Source organism: Podarcis raffonei, chromosome 10 (assembly GCF_027172205.1).
Source record: "Podarcis raffonei isolate rPodRaf1 chromosome 10, rPodRaf1.pri, whole genome shotgun sequence".
NCBI lineage: Eukaryota > Metazoa > Chordata > Lepidosauria > Squamata > Lacertidae > Podarcis > Podarcis raffonei.
The window spans coordinates 42394483-42416805 of record NC_070611.1 but is presented as its reverse complement, the minus strand read 5'-3'; the positions used below and the strand labels follow the sequence as shown (position 1 = coordinate 42416805).

The 22323-nt window shown below is 38.7% G+C and overlaps 1 protein-coding gene across 16 annotated transcripts in view; it reads left to right on the top strand.

Moving 5' to 3' along the window:
* The window catches only part of ANKS1B (ankyrin repeat and sterile alpha motif domain containing 1B), a 321126-nt gene extending 299141 nt beyond the window's left edge, over nt 1-21985 (top strand). For 6 of the 16 annotated variants that reach the window (XM_053406676.1, XM_053406680.1, XM_053406687.1 and 3 more), the window contains 7 exons: nt 1960-2034; nt 6704-6832; nt 9513-9584; nt 12178-12264; nt 14704-14841; nt 17714-17881; nt 20085-21985. In XM_053406676.1, the coding sequence (XP_053262651.1) occupies nt 1960-2034; nt 6704-6832; nt 9513-9584; nt 12178-12264; nt 14704-14841; nt 17714-17881; nt 20085-20195 (780 nt within the window). In that variant the 3' untranslated portion in view covers nt 20196-21985. The remainder of the gene's footprint in view (nt 1-1959; nt 2035-6703; nt 6833-9512; nt 9585-12177; nt 12265-14703; nt 14842-17713; nt 17882-20084) is intronic. The other 10 variants (XM_053406677.1, XM_053406681.1, XM_053406688.1 and 7 more) reach the window with 5 other exon arrangements.
* The last annotated feature ends 338 nt before the right edge of the window (nt 21986-22323 follow it).

The window sequence follows — 22323 nt, the reverse complement described above, 5'->3', positions numbered from 1 at the left end:
CTGTATACAGTAAGCATGGGACCTCTGGAATGTGCTAACATGCTACCTTCACCCAATTCCAATCTACAATTTACAAGCACTTTTGCTTAGTTCTTCAGCACTCCTTCTAGTCCAGGCTGAAGCTATTCTGCATAGCTTTGACACCCAACTCATCCCACAACCATTCCTTTCTCCCTTCATGAAGTCACATAGCTATCCAGTTAATCAGCTTTAGTACCTCACAAGAGTGTTCCTCTACCCAGACCAAAGGAACTCAACATTAGCTATGCTGGACTTCTTTACATTCTGGCCAGTGTGCTAGCAGGACCACCCTCCAGTAGACTGATATCAGGCTGTCCTCCAGTGGAATGGGGTCAGATTGCATTGGAAACAGTTTGCCTCTAGCACACCATCTAGATAATTCTTCAAAGTATGTACATACTCCAAAGTATGTCTGCAGTAGTCTATTTTTAACCTTTGTCCAATTTGCAGTTCAGGTAATTCTTGACATTGTTGCTAATACTTTGTGCAAAACATACTGAGGAAGCAACCACCACATGGTCTGACATCCTTCAAATGGGTTAACACATACATGATTTCAGTTTCAGTAGCCGAAGTACTAATATTCAATTACTATTGATCTGATTTAGACAGGAAGCGCAATGCAACTGGTTGTGACAGTGTGCTGCCACAGTGGTTACCATGCCCCGTCATAATCACTTATTTGCTATAGTGTGGGTTTCTAGGATTGAATTGTAGGAACACTTTCTGGTAAGTTTAGAGAAAGGCAGCCTCTACTACCAGTCCTTTGAATTTCAGCAGTGACACAGCTTGTCAGTCAGTGTGAGGCATCCATATTTCACTAAGGGAAACATGAGCGCAATCGTGATTTTCTTGCAGGAAGCTGTTTCTGTTTGAATGCAGGCTTTATTTAGACACTGATATTAAATTCCTGCTGCTTGTCTTAACTGCTGGCTATGCTCTGCATACTGTGGTTAAGCTATTGATGTATTAATTGCTAGCTACTCCAGAGATTGTAGTTGCATTTCTCAGCTGTTTAAAGCCTTTCATTGTTGCATTCTCAGGAGACTCTGGGTAGCTACTCTATTTGGTGCTTATTTTAGTTGCTTGGCTACTATGAGCTATTATATTGGATTTGCTTGTGGTGTCCAAATAAGGAAATATATACGACATTCTGCTGTCAGATGATATGAATCTGATTTTCTTTTCCTTTTTCTGTATTGTTGTAATGTGCATCTTGCTTTCTCTCCAAACACAACATGTATTTAGCATCCTGCTTTCCATATGACGGTTGGAATGAGATAGTGTGTTGTTACTCCATTTTACAGCTATGAATTTGGTCTTTTCTAATTGCATTTTAAAGGTATTGGTCCAATCTACTGAGCTCTGCTATCTCTCTTTCTGGCTTACCGCATTGAAATGTTTGGAGACTGTGCATCATGCAGTCTTGGTTGACTGTAGCTAGTATCTTTCAAATAATTACGGCCTTTCAAATACCTTTCCAATGTTATCCACAAATACCACTGACGTTAGTTGTTATTGCTCAGCAGCAGCACATTTGATTATGCTCAGTATTTGTTTTAGCATTTTCTCCCCAAAGTAAATCTCCATTGAAAAACCCTTTACAGCTGTAGAATGCAAATCAAAGGCTAAGATATGATTGAACAGTACACACTTTCCCCCTTTCTGCTATTAAGTTCTATTTCATAATCATATAATTGTTTTATTATCCTGAATAGGTCCAAAACTCAATCTGAAATCCTTGAGCTGTGTTTTCTTTCTATAAGCCCAAAATATGTTTTGTCAGCAAATATGTTAGAGGGCTTTAACATCTGCTGCCAATTTGAAACGCTCTCTTCTTTTATACAAAATCTTGCAATACTTTTTCTTCCTGGGCTTGGGGGTGTTGGTGGTGCTTTACTATTTACAAGATGAGATGTAGTTTTCTGTTTATATTAGCAGTCTTCTGTCTGTGAAATTTGGACCAGCCAGAATGCAGGATATCCTTACACAGCAGTCCATCAGGTTCATAATGTAAGATACTTCGATAAATTGTCACTGTATTGGTGTTCATTGTGTTGCCTTGGTGTTGTTAATACTTTATAGAGGTGCCATGCTTTTCAGACTTCAAAAAGCAATGTGTAGCATCCAATTATTTCCAGGATTGTACGTATGTGTTTTTACATTTTGTTTTCATAGTGTGCAATAAACTTGTTGGCTTTTGTGTAGCAGGATACAATTTTTTCAGCTCCAAAGGTCAGTTTTTTAAAAAAAGAAGTGACCTCATCTATAGTTTAACTTCTGCTCTGGGTGCTTTGTCTTTGTTAGCCTTCAAAGACAAGGATGGGAGTAAATTGCATACATTCTGCAATTTTACTCGGTTTTGTGCCTTCTGTTTTCAGTGACCAGGAAGGATCCTTCTAGTTTCTTGGGGCTGCTTCTCCCTTTTTTAAAGATGTACTAGCTCATCATTTCAATGTGTTCTTGATGAATGGTATCTTGTAGCATGTCTAAACAATCTGCACTTCTTTTAGATACAGGAAGTCCCTTGAAGCAATGTGCTCATATCATAAACTGTATCTTGAATATCAGCCTTATGACTGTCTTAATGTGCTACTTCAGTGCATGTTATACATGCTATTCCTTCCTAGCGCATGTGCAAAGCAGACAATTTCTCCATCATTTATATTGTGTCACAATTAAAAAAACTTTAGTCAGAGTTCACCTTTGCTGCAAAAGGGAGAAAAATGCCTAGAACCAGGGGACCAGAAATGCTGTAAGAATTGCAACAGTATCTGCACCTTCCACCCACCTATGTGCTGTCAGTTCTGACAGTTCTATTATTACTAATAGTATAATACATGTTATATAATATTTAATAGTATGTGCAACTAAGAGCATTTTGATATTTTGTTACTTAGTTGTGAGGCATGAGGAATGCCATCTGAACTGATTCCTATGCCTGCATCTTCCCAGCTATTAGAGGGAGGCAGAAGAAGGTCACAGGTCCTTTAAGGAACCCAGCAGAAATACTTAAATATGTTGATAACAACAGATTAATTTGAATTATGAGTTTTTTCACAAACCAATAAAACAAATAAAGGAACAACTTGAATCTTAAATGACCCATTGTGAAACAAATGGCAATTGCACATATACATACATGTGAGAACGTGTATGCAATCAGTGGTTCTTTTTAAAATTAATGATACATTAAAATGCATTTTCAACAATGGCAGAATGGTGCAATAACAGGAGCTTCACCTGTTTAATTTCTATGTGCCACTATTAATATTTACAGTGAGAATGATCCACCAAACGTAAGCACTTCTGCAGCTCACTAATTTTAATTTTAAAGTTTGTACAGTCGTACCTTGGTTTTCGAACAGAATGCGTTTCGGGAGTCCATTTGACTCTCGGAACCATTCAAAAACCAAAGTGTGGCTTACTGATTGGCTGCAGGAGCATCCTGTGGCCGATGAGAAGCCGCAGATGTTGCGCCGGACATTCAGCTTCTGAAAATTGTTCCAAAACTCACTTTTTTCCAACACTCACTTCCAGGTTTCAATCGTTTGGGAGCCAAGGAATTCGGCTTCCAAGGTACTTAAATACCCCCAATTAAATAACTGGGACATAAGAGTTCTCCCATTTAGCTGGATCATAACATAGATTTGGAAGACAATACTTATGTGGTAGACATATGTTTGACTGCAATTAGCTTTCTGTACTTACTTATACTTACGTCTCAGTTTTATTTTGTTTAGATTCCATACTTGCAGCCTCTGCCACCAAAATCATAAATTTCCCTTTTTAAAGGCACTATGGTTTTTGTAGGACCTTGATCCAGATTGCTGAACATTTTCTCATTTCAGCTATAGGTTCCACTTTTTAGCTATTGGACTGAGAACAGCTAGTCTGGACATTTTTTGTAAATTCTGAAAAGTATAAAATCTGTAAAACTGCGAAATTAAAGGGTTCCATGTTCATTTGGAACAATGTATCCTAGAGTGCAGAAGTATGAATTTACATTGGGAACAAGAACACAAAGGGCTCTGGATCATGGACATTGTTTGACAGTGGGGTATATATAGGAAGATTCTATGCCACCTCTGTTTTTGGCATTTGTTACTGTTCTACATCCTAAAGTTTTTATACTCAGAACAAATCTTCATACAAAAGCAAATACTTATTTTGCTAAAACATACTGTTCAGAGCTTTAAAACAAGCAGATACCAAGCATTCTGTCATCTTAACAATAGTCTTGACAAGTTGAGCGTTCGGATGGAATAAAGTGTAATCTCAGAGCGTAATCACATTTCTTTGAGTGATATTAATAAGATTACTTAAATAAATGGAAAATAAAACTGCAAGCCTTTAACATTTTTTTGTCCACTACACTGAATTGCCATATCCAGTGATAATTCCACAAGGTCACAATGTAGTCAAAATGACTTGTTAGTGCAACACATTAAGTGATAGAGCTAAATATATTCCTAAAAGATGTTTCGCAGGATTATGCCAGCATTTGAGGATGGTAAAATCAAAGGCTGACTCTTATTTTTGCAGCACACGTTTGCTATATATAACTGATATCTGTGATATTGAATACTGTAAAGTGTGAAGAAGAAAACTGCAGTAAAAATGCAGTGAGCATAGGCAAGAAAATTGTGGCCAATGTCAGCGCCTGAATACATATCCACTGTATGCCCTTGGGTGTTTGAAAAGCCCTTCCATATTTCACCAACGGAATACATGTGGCAAAGAGGCACCGCATAAATTTTGAATGGGCTCAAAGACAGATAATTAACCTTATAGAGGCTCCATGTTTAACAACTATGAATGTCTAATGTTGATATTGGCAACTGCAAAATGATAATCCATGTGACATGGTTTAAACATTCTAAAGTGCTATATAAAGCTAAGTATTAACTATTATTGTCTACACAACAGACATTTCACAGTTTCAGCATTTTCCAGCATCAAGAAATAGTGATTAGATAAAGCGCTACTTGCTGGAAATGTAGTGTATCTGCCAAGTCTACCCAGACACCTCCTCCCTCCCACCAAAAATATATATTCAGAAAAGCACAGGAGTTAATAGTTAATTGCAAGATGCCAATTTATATATCTCTGAAGCACTTTTAAAGGAAAGTACCACATCTGCAATTGCATTACTATTAGTTTTCAATGAGGCAGTAATATTGGCACAAAGTTGTTTCTGCTTGTTTTGTCTTCTGCTCTCCTGCTTCAGTTTTCACGTTGGAAGGTTACTATTAATTTTGATGTCTTCCAGTTTACCTTGTGCTTGTCCCTGTAGATCTGTACAAACCAACCTCTGTCTTGTCATGATTGTGTGGCCATGAAAATGGATGTATAATGCTTGTTTTGTTTGCTCTGTCCTGGTTTACGAAATGAAACGACATTTTCTTTCATTGGAATTTTCTCATTTGCTTTCAACAGCAATTACGTGTTTCAGTTGCTTTGATTTAATCTTGGGATGGAGCCAGAGAAAAGGCTACAGAAGGGAGCTGGCAGAAGCTGGTTTTTTCTGCCCTCTACCCTGCCCAAGCAGTCTCCTGAGTAACAGGGATCCTGCCAAATGGGATGGCACAGAGGACGAAGGAGGAATCCCCATAAGTTTTCAGAGCATATTCTGTGAGCAGAGCTCCCACTCACAGAAGGCAACTTGCCTACTTTTTACAGATCCACCGCACTCACTCCCCTGATCCTCATGAGAAGCTGGGCGGGGTTGCCAGGGGGAGGAGGAGGAGCAGAAAACCAGATTCTGCTTCCTTCCTTCTGCAGGCCTTTTTCTGGATCCAACCTCTTATTTCTCAAGTTTGTTTAAAATTGTTAGTAAGCTTTTAACAAATAGTTGCTGATTTGATCTCAACGGAGTTGAAAAACAGTGAGTAGAAAGAGTATATTAAACTGGGACAAAAAGGCTCAGAAGTCGGAGATAAGCAAATTGTAAGATTTGTTGTAATACATATAGATTTAGAAAGTACTTTCCAAATGCAACCATTTTGTTAAATCAGTTTAAATATTTGCTTTTTTACGTGTAAGAAAATTAATTAAATTCAAGCATCCTTGGTTGTAGTTAAGAGACATAGTCAGATCCTCATCAACGTTTCCTCAAAATAAGGCTGCAGTCCTATATACACTTAAATGGGAGGAAGTCTCATTGAATTCAGTGGGACTTGCTTCTAAGGAGGCTTTCATAGGATTACAGAACAAGTCCCAATGATTACAGTTGGGCTTCCTCAATAAGCAAATGGGCACAGGCACAGGTTGCAATCCTGTGCAAACTGTGCAAAACTGGACAAAGTGGATTTGAGTATGGGTCTCGTTGCATTACAATCCTAAAGGTGCTTGAAATCATTAGGCTTACTTCCAAACACTCGTAGATACCGGCAAGCTGTTAGTTTCTTATGCACAAGGATAACAATGGTGTATAAGTAGCAGCAGCATTTAAATAATGTCTGCCTATTTTTGACATTGCTCCTTGCTAGAAAACTCAGATTGGAGGCTGTAGTGAAGTAATAAATGCTGACTATATGGGCATTCATAAGTTATTTTTATTCTTCAGAATGGCACGTTCTGTAAATAATAATATGTAGCCAAAATGCCATGGTTGCAACCACAGTGAAATATGCTAATTGCCTTCAGTTTACATTGCTTTTTGAATACATCTGATTTTCAGACTGGAGACTGGGGTGAACCATCAATTACCTTACGACCTCCTAATGAGGCAACAGCATCAACACCGGTACAATACTGGCAGCATCATCCAGAGAAACTAATCTTCCAGTCATGCGATTACAAAGCATTTGTAAGTTTGCCAGACTCAATGTTTTCTTTGAGAACAGTTGGAAATTGTCCAGTTTAAGGAGTGACCATAAACATTTTGGTAGTCTTTTTCTCTACCTAACACAACTATAACGTCTTTCTTACAGAAACAAAAATGATACAAATAAAAATTTTCACATTATTGTGAACAGAATACAGATGGAAATTGTAGCTTTATCTTTAAATCTGTGTTTCAGTCCCTTCTCTTTATTAAAGAAACATCCAAATTTTTATGCCATTGACACCCAAAGTCTCATAAATATATAAAAAGGTAGTGGTAGGGAGAGAACTTAAGGGGAACCCAGATGCATTGTTTTCAAGGTTTTTGAGTATGACCATGAAGACAACCATAGCTTTCCACTCATGCTTGTCCCCAGAATCAGGTACTCAGAGCTGCACCACAGCCTATGTACATGGATATTGAATTTAGCTCCCATATTGATAGTCTAATCCTCCATTAATTTGCCCGATTCCTTTTAAAATCTCTCTAAGCTAGTGGCCATTACCACATCTTGTGGTACTACTGCCTTCTATAAAATTCTTGCTGTGTGAAGTACTTCATTTTGTTCACATGCTGATTCCAGCACATTGGAAGCAAACACTTCAATCGCTGTTTTAAAAGTGGTGCTATTAAAAATTACCAGTCCTTGGTTTTATCAAAAGCCTTGAAGAATCTGTCAAATCTACTACTCACTTAATAGAAAGAAATTAGGCTCTAATAAGACTTAATCTTTTTTTAAAAAAACCCCAAAAAACCACCCTTTTACATCTTGAGCAGCAGTGTGCTACACACGTTCTTTTTTAAAAAAGGAAAAAAGCTTCACAGCTTTAATTCAACTGTACTGAGATGATTTAGGGTTTTTTTTTTTGCAGAATTATAATACTGGACTTTATGATTCTGGACAGAATTTCCTGGTAACACAAAATAGTGAACTAAATAAAATGTTATATACCAAGATGAATGTATACCACTGAGCAATAATGTGGTGGTGGAAATTTCATGAAAGGATCCACCGTTTCTTTGGCACCACTAGCCTGCTCCAGCCACGGTAGAAGGTAGCAGTAGTGGCATCTTTCTCATTTTTCTGTATGTGTCCATCCCCATTTTATCCCATTGACATCAGTGAAGGAAGAATGACTACACCTGCTCTAGGACTAGTATAGATTTTTTGTGCTTTTCAGGGGAATGAGAGAATACAAGGTCTCCTGCAGTCTACATCCAATATGCGCCCTTCATGTCCTGCCACTGGCACTGCATCTACACCCACTGAACATGCCAGGGGCTCCTTCAGGGTCATAAAAGTGCCCCAGAGGCAGAACTCCTCCACTGGTGGATTGGCACATGTGCCCCTCAGCTGCCCTTTGGCCAACATTAGAATTGCAACCTAAGTAACTTTACATGACATGTGTACCCTGCATGGTCCTGTAACTGCACAGTAGTGTAACTTTTTATTTTCTATTTGTATATGGACAGCTGGTATAGACATAGATTTTAAGAGTAAATCCATGGTTTTGTTTTTGATGACTTCTCCCCATGAATATGACATCTGTAGGTGTTCCTCTATTTTAAAGGTGAAAAATGCAGAAGCTCAGGGCAGCTGCGGAGGAAGCCACTTGGGCGCCTGGGGCGGCATGCCCAGGGGCGGGGCGATCCTTCCATAGGGGCGGAGTGAGGATGGGGCGAGCTGCCCATAGGGCAGGGTGCACCGTAGGGCCTCCGGAGTCTACCTGCCTCCTCCCACTCAGCCGCCCTACAGCTGGGGGGGAGGCAGTGGGCGGACAGTTTGGGCAGCGTGGAGCCTGCACGCGCCCAAGCCACCACGTCTCTCCCAGGAGAAACATGTGGCTCGGGTGCGCTGCAGGCTCCTGCGGTGAGTGCCGCCCCATTTTGTCACCCGGTCAACCCGCACCCACTGCACTTCCCTTCCTCTACTCCTGGCTCAGGGGTTCATGTTGCCAGACAGGGCATTCCCTTTAGCAGCCCCTAGGTTGTGGAGGTTCCTCCCCACAGATGTGTGTCTGGCAAGTTCACTATACAGTTGAATGATGAACGTGCACTTCTTTATTCTGGCCTTTGACAACTAAGTTGTTTTAAACTGTTTTTAATGTATTTTAAATTGTTGTAACTCAACTTGGGATCTTAGGGTGAAGGGTGAGTAATTAATAATAACATCAGCAACAACAACAACACCTGCTAGTACTGCTAATAAATTAACTTAGACAAAGAGCATGAAATAACACTTTGTAAATTTACTATGTAAAATCTAACATTATGAAAGGGATTATAGATTTGATTTAATTAAGAGGATTTAGCTCAATAGATTCCAGGCTGGAGAGCAAAATTCTTAAAAGCACATAAAACACAATCATAAATCTTAAAACCCTTTTAAACAACAAGAGCAGCTAAAACCACCAATCAATACATTCAAACACTGAAAATGCCTGGCACAAACAGATAGGGCTTTACTTGGTGCCAAAGTGTCAGCACCAAGTGTACTTCTGAGAAGAGCGAATTCAAGAAGCAAGGCACCACTACAGAGTACGCTGTATCTCACATTATCTACTCTCCCTAGAATGTTTTAGGTCAGCAAATAAGCTTTCTTTGAAATTTTGCTTACTCTGTTTCATAACTTCAGAAAACAGTGCCTTGTTTCTTTCATAAGTATTTAGGTTCTATGCTGGTAAAAGAGCTAAGAGGCACAGAATCAACGCAGGATGCCTGTGCAAAAATGAGGGTGAGTGAAACTTACTTTTTCAAAACGGCTGTAATAGGCCGGACTTTTACTTGTAACTGCCTAACTTCATCTATGTTGTACATTAAATAAAATAACTCTGGGTTTCTTTGCAATGTTCTTTATACTTTAGTTATACGTATGTTACATAGTTTTTCATGTTATCACTAAAACCTCCATCTGCATGCACGTTGTACGTTTCCTACCTCTTGATAAGTAGATTTCCCCCCCTTGCACCTTTTTATTTCTGTAGAGAATATAATAAGATTTAGCAGGCCAAGCATTTCCTTAACGGAGAACTTGACTAGTAAACTCCCATAGGACTGGATACTCAAGCCCCTTTTTGGTGGAACTTGGGAACTCCCTTGGGGAAAGCGTAAGCCATTTTAAATCCCTTGGAATATGATGAGGGGGCGCGGAGAGAGAATTTCCACCTTTACTGCTGGGAGGCAGTGATTCAGATAGAAGTTGCTGAATGGTGCTTACTGGGTGGATGGTTTTTCCAGCACAGACACAGCTGCTGCAGGGACTCAACAACCATGCCTGTGCAGTGTCATTCCCACCTCTGCTGCTTCCTCCTGGCACCTAAAGGGTAAATATGGGAATTCCAATCCTGCGTCAATTGTTATGCATGGTCCACTGGCAGCTATTTGTAGCAAACTAAATCGCTGGCCACCATTGGCCAAGGGAGTACTGAAGGAATATGGTGTCTTTTTGTAATGCCTGCCCATTTGCAAAAATACAAGCAGAACATTTAAAACAGAGAGCAAAACCACTAGCCCTGTTTCAGTTTCCCAAGGAGAACAACTGAAACCCCCAAAGTACTTTTCCTTTAACAAACTCAGACTCCTTTCTCTGCTCAAATTAAAAGCGGGCGGGGGGGATCCTTCCCCCAGACATTGATGGATGCTACGTTCCAAAAGCTAGTACCATCAGGGAATATTGGTTAATTCCTTTGGTTAATTCTCTGATAATCCTTCAAGTATTTCAGGCAAAACAGCAATAAGCCTGTTCATGCTAATCAAGGCAGAAAACCCATAATAGTATAGTATTAAAAACAACTGCTGAGAGCAGGGACAGGAGAGATCAGTGTGGAGTCACACTTAGGAGGGATAATGCCCAATCATAACATATTTTTCACTTAAGACATTATAAGAATATCCTACAATTGTGTCACTGGCGGTTGTCCAACAAAATCTATTTAGATAAGAATAAAGTCTTAACAGCTCATTGGCATCATTGTTTTCATGTGTAATTGCAAATTTATGAAATGAAATATATACCATTGAAAATACAAATTATTTCATTTTGTTAATTTGTTTCTATCTGCAGCAAAGTGTAAATAAGAGGCTGATATTTAGTTTTGGGGAGATAAAGGCTGACACTTTTGAAAGGCGTTCCAAGGATGTCAATTAAATACGCATAAACCATAACCTCAATCTTTCTCATTATACATTCTGTATGTTCTTTTCTGGTGCTCAAATATATTATTTGTATGAAGAAGAGGAAAACTGTTGGCATCTTAACTCAACACTTACGAAGCATAATTAATATCTATATTTATCCCATCTAAATGTAGAACTATACAAATAAAAAGTTTTATAATCTTTCTTTATAATTCAAAAATCTTTCTTTATAATTGGGAGCTAACTAATCATTTTAATATGTTTTCCTTCTCCTGATATTTATTGTCTGTTGGATATTTTCTTTTTCAGTGTTTCAGTTGGTAACTGCTTTGTGTTATCTTTACTAAAAAGGGACACAGATTATATTAAACATAGATAAAATAAACATGGCCCTTTTACAAATTTTTTTTGAGTTTTTCAGGAAGTAACAGAATCTCTAAAACCCTTAAAATGTCAAAGGAAACCTCAGTACTGCTACACAAGTGCATGCAGTTGGGATAATCAGTCAGGCTACTTTAGCATTAAAAATTGTAGTGTATCGAAGAATAAGGATGTCATCCTGAGAGGCGTTAGAAAGCAGTTTAAGTACTGTCCCACTGGTGGAGAGGGAGGCCAAAATGCCTCAAATGGCCCCCCAAAATCTCCTATATAGCTAAAGTTGGGTTTACTGAGGTCATGTTAGTATGGCCATGGATTTATTTTATTAGTTAGGAAACATTTTAATCCTCATCTTTTTTCACCAAGCTTTTGCTTTTCTACCGTGAAGCTCATAGTTTTCCTTTGACAAGTTTTTTCAGTATACTGTCTAGCTTTCAGTGTATCTTTCGGCTAGAGAAAACTTACTTAAAGTACTTTATTTTGCACTTGTTTGCAATATGGCACTATTACCACTAGTTGTTTGCTGTCCTGAGCTCCTTTGAGAGGAAGGGTGGGATGTAAATTTAAGAAATAAATAGTTTATATTGTTGGGTAGGGAATAATTTTGTTTGTTTGACCACAGGCCACAACAAACTACAAATCAGACAAGTTATTACGCATTTTCAGAGATGGGCTATTAAAATATATAATAAGGTATATCCTCTATTTCCCATTCCCTACAGTTGAGTGTAGTATATTGTTGTCTTGGGAAAGGAAATCAGATGTACATTGTTCAATACACCACATTCTTTCATGTTTGTTTTTAATTTCAGAAGTCTACAGAACAAATGAAGAAAGTTCCTACTATTGTTTTATCAGTCTCTTATAAAGGGGTAAAATTTATTGATGCAACAAATAAGGTAGGCATCATTTGGTTACTCATACATTTTATAATAAAATGTTCTTCCACATGTATGGCCACCCGTTTTCAAAGTGCACGTTAGTTCTGTTGTATCTTTTGACCTTCCTGGACAACAGTTTACTTGCCCAGGATAATGGTGGGATGACTCCTAGCATAAGTTTCTGTCCCTTTCCAGCATTGTTTTCTCCGTCCCCATCTGGAAGCAACAGGGCATTTAAACTCAGGCAAACAAAACACACAGGCTATTCCCTTGATATTTTTAAAACATATTCAATAAGTCAAGAAAATATAGGCACAGCTGAGATCCCTTAGCAGTAAAATGCAAAAGTAAGTCCCATTGTTTTCCATTGTTGTGTGTATAAGCTTGCGGCCTAAAAGTACAAAGTTAGCACTTGATCCACTAATTGTAGTAAAATGTAATATTGTTTCCCACTAGGTTGTTTGTACCCACTGAGTAGTTTACACAGTAGGTCTTGGGCAGTCACTACATTTCTATCAGGAGCACAGGGACTTCCTTAAAGTGGCAAAGCACCCTTCCCCCTCCTGCAAATGTGGGGAAGCTGCTCTACTTCTGCTGTAAGCAGGTGGGTGGCAGCGTTTCCCATCTGCATGCCACCCCCTGGCTGATTAAGGGAAAAGGAAAGGGCTTTAATGTCTGATGAGTAGAGTTTAAATTCTGCTGCCTATGCAGCATGATCTTGTTCCCTGCTGGAAACAGGGTGGCACAGCCAACATGGGATTAAACCCTATTCTCTCACCCATCAGCCAAAGTCACCAGTGACGTCTGCTGATGGGTAAGTGGTTGTGGCTTGGAGGAAATGGCCTGGAGAGCCAAGATTGTCTTGCAGGCTGGAAATTCCCCACCTCTGCTGTAAATACATGCCATATTCACTTAAGAGAGTTCAAATTCCAGCACACCTTTCAGTGGACCAGAGCGGAGTTTGAAATGAACATTAAAAACTATGAAGTCCACAGAACTTTATAGAGCTTCTTCTTTTAACATAAGCATTCTTTCCAGTTCTAATTCGTTCTGAAAACTAATCTTGTGCTATCAACCATCAACAGCCTATGGCAATCTTTTTTTAATTCTCATTCATAGGAAACCGAACCCCTGCTTTTTAGTATCACTGCAATCTATTCTGAAACTAAGAACAAGGAAGTAAAATTAAGACGTATTATTGGTTTTACCCAAAATAGTGTAAAATTAAATGAGTATTAAACCTCACTGAGTCTAAAGATCTTTACATAATTATTGCTCATTAAGGCATAATCATTAATTTGATTGTGGTCCTTTATGTAGAAATAACAGTTTTAAAAATGCTCCAACAATTTGAGATAAGAGGATTTAATAGTTTTGATTCTCTTCTAAAACACAAGCCCATAGATTCAAATAACCAGTTTTCAGTATACATTATTAAAATAGATTGCTAAATTAATATTTCAATGAGCTCTCTTGAGCGTTCATAGTTGCCTGAAAATACACTTTTTCAGAGTAAATTTGTCACAGGGAAAAACAGATTAAGGATGGCACATGAGCATGGCAGATTAACCATCATCCAAATTCAGAAGATAATTTATTCTAATTCTTAAGTATGTGATTAAAGATGAAACATATATGACCAAATCCCACAGCACCAGTTCACAAACAGGGTTTTGGATTGTGGTGACAGTATTGCATCTGAAGTTCTTAGCTTAAACTAAACAAACTCATCCTGGTGGTTTTTATGTGAAATAACATTTGGAAAAATTGAATGCAATGAAGGTATAAATATCATTTTGCTATACCAAGTGTTAATGTATCTGGACAGTACCCTTCATTTTGCTTGGCTCATTTAACTACTTCACATCCATGTTTCACTGAGCAATGAGCCTTTGCTGGGTTCTGGCTGCCCTTTGATTGCAGAGGAACAAGTCTGGATCCAAACCATTATAATGTTCTTGTTCTCTGTGTGGCTAGTGGTAGAATAACGACCACGATCTATTGTCAGAATCACTAGTACAGGTATATCCAAAGCCCTACTGGCCAAGTGACAGGAGGACACAGTGGTGGGCATGTTTTTACATTCCCTCTTTTTCCTCCCACTAGAAACAATTGGGAGGAAATATATTTATGCCAATTCTGTTTTGGGGAGGGAGGGGTGTTGGGAGAATGGGAAGGTTATGTAGTCTTCAGATCTATGTCGTCTTCCTATCTGCCCGATACACACATTTTTTTTACCTCTGCTGACAAAGGAAAGGCTGCCCAAGTGTATTATTTATTGAGCTGTTATTAATGAGGCTTACTTGGGGAAACCAGGCTGCTATGGTTGCTATGGAACGTTACCCCCATCTCCCACTGCCCCAGATGTTCATAGTCTCACTTTGCAGCTGAATGATTGAAGGGCTGTATGATGTTAATTAAATCCACTGAGTTGCCATTTCTTTTTCTTTCATTTAGAATATTATTGCTGAACACGAGATTCGTAACATTTCTTGTGCTGCACAAGACCCTGAAGACCTCTCTACATTTGCTTATATCACAAAAGACTTGAAGACAAATCACCATTACTGCCATGTGTTCACAGCCTTTGATGTGGTTGGTCTATAAATATATTTCTACTTGGTCACATTTTAAAATCAAAAATATTTATAAATGGGTGTCATAGAATGCAATTTTGCTGAGACAGATGCAAATACTTTAGGCTGCAATCCTAGCCCCACATTGCTGGGAGTAAGCGGGGGGTGGGGTGAACCAAGCCTTATGAGGAGCAATTGAGGGAGTTGGTATGTTTAGCCTAGAAAAGAGGATTCTTGTAGCATTACGGGGGGTGGGGGTGGACTAGATGACCCTCTGGGACTCTTCCAAATCCACAATTCTGTGAATCGATAAGTTCCATTGAATTTAAAAACCTTGCCTCTAAGTAGGGATGCTGAGGATCACAGAAATAGAAGTATAACTAGCCAGATCATCAAGTTCTCGGTTGCGGTTTATCTATGATGGATTGTTCAGGACAAACCGTGGTACAATATAATTTTTTTGCTCAGCTCTTCTGAAATAGGTGGGACATTTTTAAAAATACTCACTTTTTAAAAGTGTGGCAATACTTTTATTTACAAATTTAGTATGCTGCTTCATATCAATATCGTGTTGTAGCTTATTTCTAATTCAGTAATAGAAAGCCATGATTCGCAGTAGCTTCCCAGGGGATAGGGGATATAGGCAGGTTGAATGATTATTGCCTATGATTACTGCTTTGCACACATAAACGTGTCACACCTTTTCCTACTCATAAAGCAGAGCTTCTTAGACATCAGACTAGGGCCCACAAGTGAGTTTGGGGCCACTTTCAGGTGGGCATCACTAGCACAGCCTGCCCAGTGCAAACTTGCTTGCTGGCCATGCCCTCTTCATTAGACCAATGCAGCATCAGCCACTCCTTGAATACTGCTTGAATACATGGGCAGGAGCCAGAAAAATGAGGGTGGGGAGAAAGGTCGGTCTTCCTCTTCTGATGTAAAAGGGCCAGTGAAGGTGTTGAAGAAAATTAGAGACAGGTAACAGGTTAACATTTATGATCATTAATCAGATGGTAATAGGAAGGGGTAAGAAAAGACAAGTATTATATGAGGAAAAATGAATGTGCAAGGACCAGGAAAGAGGGATGAAAGAAACTGGCAGGCTTTTTTGGTTGGGTGGAAATAAGGTACAAGTTGAGGGCAAAAGGGGAATGGCAGAAGAAATTACAGGAGATGGCTATAAAGACTTTGAGAGGCACGTAATGATGGGATAGGATAGATATACAAGTAAAACTCCTCTTTACAAAGATGAGTAACAATAACTCCAGAGCAGACCTGAGGAAAGCTTAGCTTTGAAACACCTTGTCATCAGGAGAACACTGTGGGAAAGAATTTAGCAATTTGGAAAGATGGATTAGATATCCGCTGATTATGCCAAACTGCTTTCATCTCACACTATTTTGGAACTGGCTGTTCCCTTGTACCACTTGTTGGTCTTGGTGTTTTTCAGCTCTCTTAAGTAGACAGAAAGGTTGAAAACCCCCAAGTTAAAGCAATCTTGAATAGTTTGTTATACTTTCAGGAATCTATGTTAAGTGATAGCACAATTTTGTTTTTTGGCTAGGAAAAGATGCCTGGATTTAAATAAGGCAATATGATTTTATAGTAATACTCTTATACATTTCAATGCTCTAATAGGCTCTGAAAACAATGACAGAAACTCTTTATAAGGAATGAAAATTTGACTTTTGAAAAATAAATTTATGTACAGCTGATAAATGATAAAGCAGGGGTTGGGAATCTTTGGCCCAGCAGATGTTGTGGGGTGCCAACTGCCATCAGCTTCAGATAGCTCTGCCAATTGTTAGGGATGATGGAGTCGGAATCCAACAACATCTGGAAGATAAGTGTTCAAGGTAACCTCTTGTCTATTTTTAATTTTAACAAAATAGTAATAGATAGGTATGCTGGAAGCGTCTGTTTTATTAATTTAAATTTGTGCCATGAAACTTTAAAATATTAAATCTTCACATAACTGTAGTGCTTTTAGCTTTCATACTTAGAAAAATAATAATGTGTGCATTATAAAATACTGCATTAGAGTTCTCTTGTTGAGTTATGGCTGGTAAGTAAGAATGAATGAATGAATGTATGCAGATAGTTAAATTGCATGGAGAGTGGCTGTGAATTGGTTCCCCCACCCTCCAAAATACATTTTCTCATACAAATTGAGTAGAAGAGAAAAAATTTCATAGGGCTTCTGTTATTAACGGTCATCTGAACTGAAAATTAATGAATGTTTTGTCTGTGTTCTGAGGATACAAAAGGTACAGAAAATTAACTAACGAAGCATCTATATAGCAGAACAGCTCCTTGCTATGGTCTTTTTACAGATGTGCTGAGAATACTTGCTTTAATGCCTCAAGCCCATATTCTTGGTCACAGTTCCACAATTTTCTTCCCCTTAAGAGCGAAGTGTTCTTCAAAAATGGGGTAAAGAGGCAGAAAAGGGCATGACAGGAGTGGAAAATCAATGGATATGAAGAAAGCAGCAATAAAGAGGGGAAGGCACTCAGAACAATATTTGGTGTAACACCATAACCACATCCATTACATTAACATATGATTTTTAATTCTATGTTTATTGATTCTCTTATTTCTTATTGTAGTAAAATTTGAATTCTATATAATAATAAAAAAATACTTTAGGATCTAGTACACCGAATTACAATTGCTAAGCAGGCAGAAAAATCCATTAAGTGGTGTACCAAGACCCTTGGCTATTTTTCAAGTGGTCCAGGAGGAAAAGTTTGGGAATCACAGTTCTGCAGTATTCCACAGTGTGTGAAAATTAAGCTCTGTCTGATACGTGACAATGTTATAGTTTAGATTTCTAAAAGAAATGTGTTTAAACTAACTTGTTTTCATGATGCTGTTTGTTGCTGTTCCAGAATTTAGCCTATGAAATAATTCTCACATTGGGACAGGCATTTGAAGTAGCCTACCAACTAGCACTTCAGGCTCGAAAAGGAGGTCATTCTTCAACCCTTCCTGAAAGCTTCGATAATAAACCTACAAAACCAATTCCAAAACCTCGTGTCAGCATTCGAAAATCTGTGGTGAGTAAAATATGTACAACACATGAAAGAAGCCTGCTGGTGCTGGTGCTTAGGCTGAACTCATTTCCCCATTTCTGCAATGAAAGGTTCAGCAGATTGGGTCTTGGCTCTCTGCCCACAGGGGAAAGGCAGGCAGCAACGTTGGGCTCTCAGGATTCTCCACTAACACTCCTTTACTAGAAATATGCAGGGCTGCTGCCGGGGCCTCCCCCAGCACCTTTACAGGACACTAGTGCATAGATGCCTTCACTTCAACGGAAGCCACCCTCAGTTGGAAGGTCCCAAACTACTGACCTTTCATTGCAGAAATTGGAAAAAGTACTCTAATCATACTTTTCAATTGCCAATGAAAGGGCAGCTGGGCCCACCCTTAAGACCGGCTGCAGTACAGCTGCTCTTCACTTCATTTTTTCCTTATTCTATATATGTCTGGGGTGTAGGACTGGGTTTTTCTTTCTATAAGTCCTGATCTTTCTTGAGCTTGGTGAGTTCACAAACTGAATCCTGGGAGCCCTACGCCCCAAATGTTGCTGCCTGCCTCCAACCTGTGGGCAGAGAGCCAAGACCCAATCTGCTGACCTTTCATTGGGAATGGAAAACTACAATTCAGGTAGGTACAATCATACTTTCTCTTTATAATCAGCATGCTAGTGGCATGAGCAGTATTCCATTCGCTCATCTTTCTAAAGGCAGCTGTAGAAATTCAGTATAGTTACTAGCTCTTGGGCACACAAAATTCATTATGTAAAACAGTACTGGAGGGATTCCTAGGCATGCTAAGGAAGCCACCTGTAATTAAACATCAATTTCACCTTATGTATCTGTAGTTCAGTTTTTCCTCTGTGGCCCATTCTCTGCTTAATAGCAACACTAATACTGTAGATCAAACATAGCTTCTTGTGATCTTCTTTAGTATATATTTACCGTATTTTTCGTCCCATAGGACGCTCCGTCCCATAGGACGCACCTAATTTGGGGGGGGGGAAATAAAGGAAAAGTTTTTTCCCTTTATTCCCCCCCACAAAACCAGGTTGGGGAACAGCGGGATGGCGGCGCTGCACCTCACCGCTGTTCCCCAAGCTTGTGGGGCTGGTCGATATCTGCCCGAAGCGCAGGGCGCTCTGCTTCAGCGCGCCCGCGCTCCGTGCAGCAGGCTGCTATCCGCAGCGTGGGGAGCCATGCGGGAACTCCTGCGGGCTCCCCAGGCTTGCTGATAGCTTCCTGAAGTCTGGAGAACGAGGGGGGTCGGTGCGCACTGACCCCTCTCGCTCTCCAAGCTTCAGCGAAAGCCTGTATTCGCCCCATAGGACGCACACAGATTTCCCCTTCATTTTTGGAGGGGAAAAAGTGCGTCCTATAGGGCGAAAAATACGGTACATTATAAAGGCAATACTTTTCTAGAACCTCTTACCAGCAGTTCTCACCTTCAACTACCAGACCAGAACATAGTCAGGTAGTTGTCCAGAGACAGACAGCTTTTTAAAGAAAATGTAAATATGTATTGGACAGAAAAGGCAGAAGCTAATTGGCATTATCATATGCTAATAAATCCATCAATTCTTAACACTGTTAAACAACTTAGGTAGGGTATACAATTTCTATGTGCACCTCTAGCCAAATGAAGAATTACATAAACAAATCAGTGCTGTGTACTCAGTTTCTCCTCCAAGTTGTCCAGGATGTGCATGGTTAGCGGTTAGGAAAATCAGTGACAATGTAGATTGGCTGGGTTTAGTCCTACCCAGCTAAGCAGCCAATTGGTGTGTTTGCTGATTGTTTTACAAGCTGCACACACACATACTTGGAGCAGCGTTATTAGCAAGAGAGAGAGAGAAAAGCAATTTTGGCAACCTGATCTTCAAGGCAAGTTGTTGAGCATGAGTTCCTTGTGCTACTGAGAACAAAACAGCATACATATAGTTGATAAAGTTATAGTTATATACCTATAACGTCAGATTTTATGTAGATACATCTCTTGTTGCACTGGACTCGTTCTGTGAGAGCAGTGAAACTAATGAATCAATATCCTCTTGGATTATCATGATAAAATAGAATATAGACTGTAGCCTCCGGAAAGCAATCCATGGTGCATGCCGTGTGGATAATGATGTGCTACTGTGTGACCCAGTTTGAGCACTGTTTTAATGCTCAGCAATTAGAGTAGATAAAGCATCATTGTGTTTCTTTTGTATTTGTTTCAAAGCAGATAGATCCCACTGAACAAAAGACTCTTGCCAACCTACCATGGATTGTAGAACCAGGACAAGAAGCTAAAAGAGGAATTAATACCAAGTATGAAACCACAATTTTCTGATAGTGAACTGTCCTCTGTTTCTTGTTGTGCCTTGCACTCAAAGCAGTCATAGCACAGCCTTTCCTTGACGGCAACTCTTCAGTCTAGTAGAGGGGAAGACTGCACTATATGAGTGGCCTTGAAACTAGCAAAAACATACAAACAAAAACAAAAGGCTGCTGGTCATTTCTGGTGATTGTTCTTCCTGCAGCACTGATAGAAGAATGACATGGGATGAAGACTTTTCAATTACAGCCCACAAGAGGAGTGGGAGATTGTTTCACGCACGCTCTTCTCTTAGGACTTTGCCACAGTGCTTTCTTTTGATTTCGTATTTTAACGTTCTACTTTTACAAAGGTCTCTAACGGTAATGCTGCTTAGTAATACAACGTTCAGTTGTGGTTGGGTTTTTATTTTCACACATGGCAGTTTTTAAATTGAAACAAACCCAGATTAGTTAATAAAATATTTGAGATATGTTTGTGAAAACATGGGGATCTATATAAGTTAATTCTACTGTTTAATATGTTTTTCAAAATTAGTAATGGCAAGACATTAGCTTCCTTGACTTCTGTATTTGCTGGTCTATGTATTCTTCATGCCATTTAATCCTCTAGAGAAATGAGGTTATATATGTCAGTGTGAAACAGAATCCGAGTTTTATTATTGGCTTAAAAAAAAAGAGGAATTAATAATGCATGAAAATGCACCTTGTATTAAATATTTTTGTGGGAGAGAAGAAAACTATAAGAGCAAGTATGATATTTATGTTAAAGGAGGTTATTAATTATGAAGAGAGTCTGGCTTTATTTTAAAGTTAAATAAACTGCTACTGTACTATCTAACAGTAGTAACAGTGGGGCCATCAGTATGCTGGATGCTTCACTTCATGGGGTAAAACGGAAGCTGCCCAGCAATTGCACTACAGGCACACGCAACTATACACAGTTTTTCAAGTTATTATAGCTATGAGTTTCGGTTTTTAAAAATCTGAAAGATGGTTTTAAACAAAACTAGGAATTTTATCAAATTTTCTGTCTCAGAAAGCTGGTTTTAATGAAAAAGTTCAACTCAAAAGGTTTTTTCCTAAATGAAGCAAACCATTCCAAAGTAATAATTCTTTCCACAAATCAGTTGAGCATTGGCTTGACAGTTGACTTAATGAAATTTGCTTACCATTTTCTTTGAAGTATTTTAATTTTTTAATGTCTTTGTGGAGTATTTGTATAATAACATTATGTATTTCAGTGAAACTGAATGAATTATAACAGTAAAAATATCAATCATAGGCAAAAAATGACATTTTAATGTATGTTCTATCCAGTCAAATTGTGAATCATTTTGAACTTCATTATAGAGATATTGATGAATAGTGTGGTTGACTTAAATGTTTTTTATTATTCTTTCATATTTAACTGAAAGGTTTCAGTTACATTCAACAACTGAATTTTTAACAAAATTGATAATTGAACTTGCTTTAAAATTCAAAATTGTATATGGTTTAGTTGAACCTAATCATAGCGCTGAATGACAAAAAACCTTTTAATACAGTATTCAATTTACTTGAACCAATCAGCTCCTTGTACATATTATGCCTATTCATTGTTGATATGTATGTAGTAGGCTGACAGTAAACACTGAAAAATATAGTACCAAAAGGAATATTGTATAGGAGAGAAGTAAATAGTAGCCTCACTGCAACAAATACTACTATGTAAATATGCTTGGGCTTCCAGTTATAAATTTTGTAATTTTTGTCATTATTTATATCCTATAAAAGCACACAAAATAAATTGAAGTTGTACAGTCAGCATTAGTTTCTGGAAAATTTAGTATGGATAATATTGAACATTAAGCTGTTGTTAAGTGATGGATCAGTCTTAAGTGTCAAAGAGACAATGGTATGAACCACTTCACTTACTCAACAGCTTTCAATATCTCACAAGAGACTAGTGCGGCAAAAAGGGAACTCCTCCATGCTTCAGGCCAATGCTAGAACTTGGTGGATGTGTAGTGTCTCTGTGCTATAGAACACAGACTTCAAATCTAACCTAATTGTCAACTTATCTCTAATAGCACCTTCAGCCTCCCCAGCAAGATCTTGACCTTGCCTCACGTCAGTATTCCTGACATCCTCGATATGTTATG